This window comes from Dromaius novaehollandiae, chromosome 19, assembly GCF_036370855.1.
Source record: "Dromaius novaehollandiae isolate bDroNov1 chromosome 19, bDroNov1.hap1, whole genome shotgun sequence".
Classification (NCBI taxonomy): domain Eukaryota; kingdom Metazoa; phylum Chordata; class Aves; order Casuariiformes; family Dromaiidae; genus Dromaius; species Dromaius novaehollandiae.
The window spans coordinates 7814044-7822715 of NC_088116.1; the positions used below are offsets into that span (position 1 = coordinate 7814044).

At 59.7% G+C, this 8672-nt stretch overlaps 1 protein-coding gene across 3 annotated transcripts in view; it reads left to right on the forward strand.

Annotated features, from left to right (window-relative positions):
- Positions 1-5204, forward strand: part of AP2B1 (adaptor related protein complex 2 subunit beta 1) — an 81183-nt gene extending 75979 nt beyond the window's left edge. For all 3 annotated transcript variants that reach the window (XM_026107243.2, XM_026107244.2, XM_064523366.1), the window contains 2 exons: positions 3320-3474; positions 4693-5204. In XM_026107243.2, coding sequence (XP_025963028.2) covers positions 3320-3474; positions 4693-4767 — 230 coding nt within the window. In that variant the 3' untranslated portion in view covers positions 4768-5204. The remainder of the gene's footprint in view (positions 1-3319; positions 3475-4692) is intronic.
- The last annotated feature ends 3468 nt before the right edge of the window (positions 5205-8672 follow it).

Here is an 8672-nt window from a genome sequence, read left to right on the forward strand (position 1 = left end):
TGCTTCCCCAATCCCACTGAGCGAAAGAGCAGCTACAGCAGTGGCACAAGCTGACTTGCACATGCAGATGGATGCCATCAATCAGGAGGTAATTTGGTTGCTGTGCTGTTCAGCAATTCTGGTAACTTTGTTTCTGCTCATTTATTACTGGCCCCCAATCTATGGTGTGCAATGACGACTTCATTGTTCTGAGTTGAATGTGGCTTTATTGGGATGCAGTGGTCACTTTGATTTTTTTCCCCTGTAATTTGCTAATGCTAGAGCTAAGGAAGAGAAATTGGATTTTCTTGCTGGAACAAATTGGGAAACAATCGTATGCAAGTTTCCCTGGTATGTTTTTGTGTATCTGCAAATTTGTTAGCTTCCTCTTGATCATTAAATAAATTGAAAGCCCCGTGCTTATAACGTGTCTTGGAAATGACCAAGGTCCCTCTCTGCTGGATCCGAGTTTGCGGATTTGTTTGGTGCTTGAATGCAGCTCTTGGCCGGATGCTCAGAACCGTTCGAGTGTTAGTGGAAAGGGAGCAGGGACGTTTTCAGTGTCACAAGACAGTGGTGAAGGTTTCCTCCCTCGTTCCCAGCGCTCGCTGCGAAGCCTTGGGGTCCGGGCTCAGAGCAGACCTGCTCTCGTTGAGCCTGTGAACTGGGCACGTCCTTTTGAAAGCTGCCTCTGCGCACTGGGTGGCTTGGATGTTGGTGATGTGAATGTCTCCCATCTGATGTGTGGAGGACTTGGGCGTGTGCCTAAGAGGGAAGACTCTGGGCGAGGAAGGTGGCCTGGCTCAGCCGTTTGCCCGTCTTTCCATGCGTGCTACTTAGCTGTTGCAAAAAACCCGAAACATGGACTGATGTCGCAGACTTCCCCGGCATTTACGGTGGGGAAATCTGTGTGTCCTTGCACTGTGCTTAGAGTCCGTTCTTAACAGGAGAACAAGCCTTGAGCAAAAGGAAGAAGCCCTGCTTTAAGTCGCTTAGCGAGGCCGGCCGCAGACCGTGCTGCCTCGTGGAAGGGGCTCGCCCCGAGGCCCGGCGGTGGGGCGAGGGGGTGCCGGCGGCTTGACCGGCCCTGGGGGCACCGCTGTCATGCGCGGCCCCCTCCGGAGCGAGGCCGAGCTCTCCGCTCCCCGCAAATATATATATTTTAAAGGCTGCGCTGTCACGTGGCGTTAGCGGTCCTGCCTTCAGCGCGCGCAGCCTGGCACCGTTGCCTGGCAACTCTGCGCCAGCTCCCAAATGCCGCGCACCGGCACAGGAGCCGTGGGAGCCACCTTGCCGTGGGAGCCACCTTGCCGACGGTGCCGGTCCCGATCCGTGCTCCGGGCCCCGGGAAGGACGGGGACGCCGAAGAAGGGGGCCGCGTGCGCGGTTGCGGAAAGCAGCCGCCTCTAAAGCGCCCCGCGGCCCTGTCGTCCCCGCGCGCCGAGGTGGCACGGCGCTGAGCGCGGTGCTTTCGCGGAGCCCCCGGTGCGCTGGGGCGGCACAAGGAGCGGGTGCCGTCCCGTCCTGCCCCCTCGCAGCGGGGTCCCTCCCGGGCCGCTGCTCCCCGCGGGCGGGCGGCCGCTCTGCGTTGCGCCGTTTCCCAATCGGGATGAGTTTGTTGCGCAGAGGAGGAGTAGGGGTGGGAGGAGGAGACGGGGAATGAGGGCTTTTAAGCAAAGGATCTCATTAGTTACTTATCTCTGCCAGTTGCCATAGTAACTGAGGGAAAGAGGAAACCTGAATCCGCCCATGTCTGGGTAGCTGGAGGTTTGAACCCTCCACAACCCACCAACAGCTGCTCCGAAACCTGGGGAGCCGACGGAGCGGTGGAGCCGCCAGCCGAGGGGTCCAGCCCGTCCCCGGAGGAGGCAGGCGATGGAGGGCGTCCCGCGGCGCTGGTTCCCGAGTCCGCTTGGGGCAGAGGAAGCCACTGCAGGCGCAGGGATTTGTGGGGTCCTTCCTCTCCTGCTTTTGCTGTGAGCAGACACAGCAAAGCCCCTCGCTAATCCCGCCGTGCACCGGCGCGGGCGTGTGTCCATTCAGGTCCATCACTGATGCTGCCACATCTCGGTATTTGTGAGTGCAGGCGTGAATTAGAGCTGCATGGGCACTTAACGTGCTGCTGCTGTCCTGCTCCTCGCGCCCCTTGAAACGGATCTCATGTTCCTGATGTCTTGGCTTTCTGTTCAAATTGTTTTAAGGCCACTTCTCTCCCCTGCTTTCTGTCAAGAGCTGCCCAAGCTGCTGCTGCTGGAGCTGCGGATGGCAGGACGTTCCCTCGCCGGGGGGAGAAGGGCTCCCCCCTGCCTCCCCCCGGTCTTGCAGGCAGAGCAAGAGCACTTGGAACCTGGAAATTACATTTCCTCTCCTGCCGGGCGTCCAGAGTGCCCAGGCTTCAGCAGGGAAGTGTGGCGGGTGTGGGAGTGCGGGCGTCTTGTCCCTGGGCCTCCTGCCCAAGGTGCGCGAGGTGACCTCTTGCTGGCACGGCAAGGCCGAGGCTAGCCCTTCTCTAAGCTGGGCTGAGAAACCCCTCGGCTTCCAGAGGCCTTCGGGACCAGACGCTGGGTTTGATCAGTTCTGTGTATTTGCTTTTATTCTTGTTTCTTTGCAAGCTTCCTTAGAAATAGCATCTATCGTGGTTACATCTGTATATTTGTGCAGGTAAAATCACTTGTCTTCCGCAAGTGCTGAGGTCGTATAGTATGTTAAAATTATATCACAGCCCCTTACTGTCTGGAGACAGAGTGCTGTGGGTTTTTCCCCCTTCGGGTGATTGTCATAGAAAAGGACTTTTCTTACCCTGTAGGACGTCGGTTGGCTGGAAGAACCTGTGTACGAGGGCGAGGGAGGCAGGAGGGGGCTCTTCTGGTCGGGATGGGACCTCAGAACCAGGCGTCTGAATGAGCCTTAGGCGGGGATCTCTGTTCTTCCCTGCCATTGTCTCCTGATTTTGGCTGCCTCCAAATCGCCTGCCTGGGTGTTGTGGGGGATTTAGAGTACAGCAGAGTCCCGTTACTCGCTGAACTGCAGGACCTTGTCTTGATAAAGTCAGTAAATCCTCTGTGATCTGGAGCAGTGAGCAGTAAGTGAAAGCCCTGCAAGAAGGGTGAATGTTTCCTGGGGAATCACAGGCTGAAAGGAAAGAGGCTGAGCCTGTGGAAGGAGATGGGATTTTTCTCTTCATATCATGTCTGCTCCTGTCCCCAGAGAAAACTCTGGGAGAGAAGTCAGTGCTTGTGTGCTCGTATCCCGGGAATGCTCCTCTGGGCTCTCCTTTCTCCGGATGTGATGAATCTGAATTAACAGATGTGCGTTTTTTCTTTCTTCCTTCTCTCTGAAGACACTGTCTCCAGCAAACTGCAGAACAACAACGTCTACACCATTGCCAAGAGGAACGTGGAAGGCCAGGACATGCTTTACCAGTCCCTGAAACTCACCAACGGCATCTGGATCTTGGCTGAGCTTCGCATTCAGCCGGGGAACCCAAACTACACGGTGAGACCGGCCGGAGGGCTGAGGGCACGCGGGGCAGGCTGGGGTCCTTCCAACGGACCTGGCACGTGAAGCGGTTGCTCTCTGCTTTGCCTAATGCATTTGTCTGGGACAGATCCTGATAACTTGACTGGGGACAGGAATTCCCACTGAGCTGGAAAAAGTGAGAAACAACATAATTGCGTTGCTGGGATAATGCCCGCTCGGCAACGAGCTCTTATTTGCCAAGGTTACCCAGAGATAAAGCCAAGAGGCATTAGCGAGAAAGCATTGCCAGGATGCCCTTCCCCCTCTAGTAATCGGGACTAAATTTATGCCCTGCCGTGCTCCTGCGGTGGAGACCGGCTGTCTGGACGTCAGAGGCTCTTTGGCCTTGTACCAGTAACAGTCTCTAGCCGGTGGGATGATGTCCCACATCATGCACCTATATAACTGTTCCCTTTGACCTTCTCCCCTTCCAAGGACCTGCCTGCCTGACTTCCCGTCTTAAACAATCTCTCTCCTCTTGGAGGCTCTTCCAGGAGTTTCAAGGGATGCCCGTAAGTCTGGGGACCCATATGGTGAAAGCAAGCAATGGAAAATGCTCTAAAATGTTTGCACAAGGAGTGATGTCACCTCAGTCATCCGGGCCCCATCCTCGCCTTAGAGGGGGATGAAATCCAAGTGTGCGTCTCTCAGAACCAAACAGCAAACGTGCTCCCAGACCTACTGCCATGACTTAGAGTCCAAGGACAGGCAGGTCCCCCGTCACAGGGTCTGGGCAACGCCCCTTCTTTCATGCCTACGGAGATGGCTGCATTGGTTAAGGAATTCAGGAATACTTTAAGGAATTTGGGAATACCGCAGTGGGAGTTTGCTGTTGTGTCCTCCCTCGGCTTAGAGCAGGCTCTGAAGAGGCAGGGCCAGCTCAGTTCAGCAGCGGTAGCGGAGAAAGCGTGCCAGGACCCAGAGGAGGTCCTCTGGGCGGCTTTGTCAGCAGCCGCGTCCGCGATGCATCCCGCCTACACTGCGGGTCAGAGACCTCCAGTCCTCTTCGTGGCGGCGCTAGGAAGTCCCTCCCTTGCTTCGGCAACGCTGGGTCAGGCACCGCAGTTCGGGACCCTGCTGGGGCGCAAACGGAGCCCGGAGCAGCCAGCCGGCCTCCCGCCTCGCGGCGGTGGATACCCACCGCTTTGCCCTGTGCCTGCCGCCCGCTGACCTCCGCTCCCCCTCTCTCCGCAGCTCTCTCTGAAGTGCCGAGCTCCCGAGGTGTCCCAGTACATCTACCAGGCCTACGATGCCATCCTGAAGAACTGACGGAGCTCCGCCAGCGCCTCTCCCCGCGGAAGGAGGAGGAGCGCGGGGTGCCGGACCCTCCTCCGCCGCGGGCGCGGGGAAGAGCCCGCTCGCTGGGAGCAGCCGTATTCATGTGTAGGATTTCAGTCAAACGCACTGATTAAACAAGGTAGCAATTAGTATCCACGTGCTAACGATGATAGGGAACAAACCCCTTTGATATTTTTAGCGTCCATGGAAACTTTGTAACCACTGCTTCGACTACTCCCCCGTCCCCCCTGCCCCTCACTCGTCGTCCGGTCTTGTGGGCTTCTCCATCTTGTGCCAATGTTCAGTGTTTTCTAAATGGCTTTAGCGTAGTTAAGATTTTGTAAAATACTGCTCGTTGGAAAAAAAAAGAAAACAAGCAAAAACCACACGTCTGCTCATTAAAACAAGGCAAAAGTGTCGAAAACATATACTGCACTTTTATTTTATATTTTTATACATTTTGAGTTTTCTATTGCAATTGGCTTCAAGGGAAAGCAACCCCAGGGAAGCGCTGGGAGCCCTGCGGGGACCTGGGCTCCGGCGGGGTGCACGTGGCCTCGGAGAGCGAGGAGCGGAGCCATCAGCTCGGTCCGTGGAGGTGGACGAAGTCCTAAGGAGAGGGATTTTTATTACGCTTGTGCTGGCAGACTCGACCCTGGTTTAGATGGTGTGTTTGCACTCCAGCCATGTCTCTGGCTCCTTAGCTGCTGATTTGAGAAGTGAGGCTTTTCATGCAGGGGAGGGAGCTGTGGACCTAGGCTGGTAACGGGACAGCGGAGGGTGAGATGAGGAGGGAGGTGAGCAAGGCTGCTTCGCCGGCGGCGACAGAGGTATCAGCAGGTCCTGGTGGGACCGCGAGGTCTCAGCCGCTGCAGGCAGTGCACCCGGGGTGCTGCGGGGCGCCGGGCTGGCTCTCGCTGGTCCTGTCCTGTGCACCGAAACCCAGGCTGTGGCGTGATGGGGGCAGCCCGGGCTCGGCGGTGTTGGCCTTGCTTTTCCGCGTGCTTCAGTTCTGGGGTGAGCTGAGCGTTGAGCGTCTCTTCCCTTTGCAGCTCCCGGCACTGGGGCTTGGCACTCTGCGTAAACGGGGGCCGCGCCGGCTCCTGCTCTGAGCCCCTGCCCTGAGCCGCGCGGTGCCCTGGCCCTCGCTCCCTGCCTGTCCCCGGGGCCAGGGCTGCTTCCCCTCCCGGGGCTGGGGCGTTGCAAGCGCGGCAGCGACAGCAGCTCCTCGTGCATGCCCCTGCTCCGGCCATCGCTTGTGCTGCTTGAACCAAGCCGCTAACCAGAACAGCTTTGCTCCCCGCAGCATGCTTAGTTTGGTGCCATCTCCTCCCAGCGAGCAAAGCTCTCGGCTGTAGCACCCATGTTGTCTTTTTCGGTGCCGTATCCAAGGTCAGTGACTTCTTGTTTGGTTGGGGCGGGGGGTGACGGTTCCTTGGGGCTCTGGCAGGGCACAGCTGGGGCGGCCCTGTGGGTGCAGGCAGAACCCAGTGAGGGCTGGGACGGGAGAGGGCAGGACGAGGACACCTCTGCAGCAAGGCTCTGAGGTTGCAGATAAGCAGCCAATGCTGGGAAAAGGCCAAAATGCCCCATTTATCCAGCCCTTCCCCTCCATAAAGACGGGAAGAGACTCCAGCAGAGCTGGGTGCCATGGGACGCCGAGGAGCTGGGTGCTCTGGCTGGGGAAAACGAGGGGCAGAGCTGGCGGAGCCCCCAGCTCTGCCTGCGTCCCGCTCTGCTGAGTGGTCGGTGCAGTTCGAGCTGGGGGTGCAGAGCACCCCGTCCCGTGTCCGGCTTCTCCCTGGCCTTGGCGTGGGCGCGCGGGCGTCTGCGGGGAGCCGCGGGGCAGAGCCCAGGCTCGCTCGGTGGCGTTTTGCCCTTCTCCTTCGGCTGTTTGCGGCATCGTCGTGTTGCTCTTCAGGTTTTACCTGGCATCCATGTCAATAAATGCATCTCTGCGAAGCCGTGGCTGTGGTGTGGCTCTGTCAGGCTGGAGAGAGGAGCTGCCTTCCCTGCTCGCGGCCTGCCGGAGGGAGCAGGCACCAAGGGCTGCGTTTGGTAGGGAGGGGACGAGATCTGCTCCTCAGGAGCCCTTTATCCCTCTCTACTCGCCATCCGCTCCGCTCGCAGGGGAGAGGCCCTTGGTCACTGCCTGCTCCGCTCCTGCTCATCTCAGAGGGCGTCGCAAGGGCCCTGGACACCAGTGCCTCGGCACGGGGAGTCGCTGGGGAGGATGGAGGTAGGGATTTAGTCCCAGCTGGTCCCCAGGTGGGGACCTCTTTCCACGAGGGAACGGTGAGACTGTTGGACGGGAGCGTGATGGATCTGGCTTGCTCTGCCCCAGCGCTCTCCATCCTGGCGTGCTGGGGTCTTCCAGAGGGCTTCGCTGCGGCTGCTCCTCGGTGGGGCAGGCTGGGCTGCGAAGCCTTGGTCCTGGGCCAGAGGCACCATCAGCCAGCCCAGATCCTTCACCCTCCGCGACCAGCAACGGGACGACGCAAGAAATGGGATTAAGCAGAGTGAGTGTCTGTAGCCCCGGGCAGCTCTGGATTGGTGATTAGGTGCTGCCCCAGGGCCTGGGGGGGGACAAGTGTCAGTGCTTGATGCCCTGCAAGGGGGTGTCTGCACTAGAAACCCACGTATGTGGTCAGTGGCCATGGTGAGGGGCTGGTTCGGGGTCACCTGTGCTGCCATCGCCTCCCTTCAGCGATTCCCAACGTGCCTGGGCTGGTCCTGGCATCCCGTCCCATCCCGTCCCCCTCCCGAGCACTGCTGCGACTCGCCCCTGCCGGGGGCTCGGGGCCGCGTGGCCCTGCTTCAGCACTGCAGCCCCGTCTCGCCCCCGCCGCTGCCGCCGTGCCGGGGCGCGGGAGCTCGGCCGCGGCTGGGTTTATGTTTGCAACTGTCTCATCTCGCCGAGGCTGGGCTCATCCTCGCAGACACCCAGGACGTGCTGCGGTCCAGCCCTGCTCCCCACACACACATCGTATATTAAATTTCATAAACAAAAGTGCAAGTAAGGAGCATCTCGGAGGAAACTGCTAAAAATAGCCCGAGGCCGGGCTGGAGGCTGGGTCATGCAGAGCGGTTCCCGTGCAGCCAGCATCCCTGCCCCTTCCCGGAAAGAGCGCAGGTTGCTTTATGGAAATGCTGGGAAATGGTGCCAAGGGCTTATGTAAAACCGGCAGCATCTAGGACTGGTCCTAACCCACTGTGAGCTCGGGGCACCTAGATACTTCCCTAGCTGCGCACGCCAGGCAGCTCCGCAGGGAAATACGCCCCAAATCTCGCAAAGGCGGGATGTAATGTGGGACAAGGGGAAAGGGGCTGTAAAGCCCTTGTCCTGCTGTGGGTCTCAGCCCCAGATGTGGTGCAAAGGCTGCTTCGTGCTTTGCAGGCCAAGTTTGCCATCCTCTTCCCTGCGGAAGGGAGAGGCTGGCACAGAAGTTTCCGCTGTTTCCCCAGCCTGGGGGGGCCGGGGGGGCCGTGCCGCCCCTTGAACTCGGCCGAGACGATGACTTCCCTGGCCAAGGGTGATGCGGAGGCTGGGGCAGCCCGGCCCTGCTGTGCCCAGCGCTCGGTGGGACGGGAGAGTGTGAACGCGGGCAGGCCGCCGGAGCCGGGCCACTCGCCCCAGCGCTTCCCGGCATCGCAGCGAGCCGCAGCGGGATTTGGCAGCCCGCTTCGAGGCGCGGGGAGGCACGGGGAGCCCTTCGGCAGCCTCTCGCGGGACCCCCGGCCACGCTGCCCGGAGATGCGTGACCGGCTGCTTCCTCAGCGTCTGGCATGCAGGTGAGCGCTCGGTGCTGGCTGCCCCAAAATGCAGGCGCTGCAGCACAGATGTCCCTCCCCTGGCGTGTCCCCCTCCCCCGGCGTGTCCCCCTCCACGTGGACCC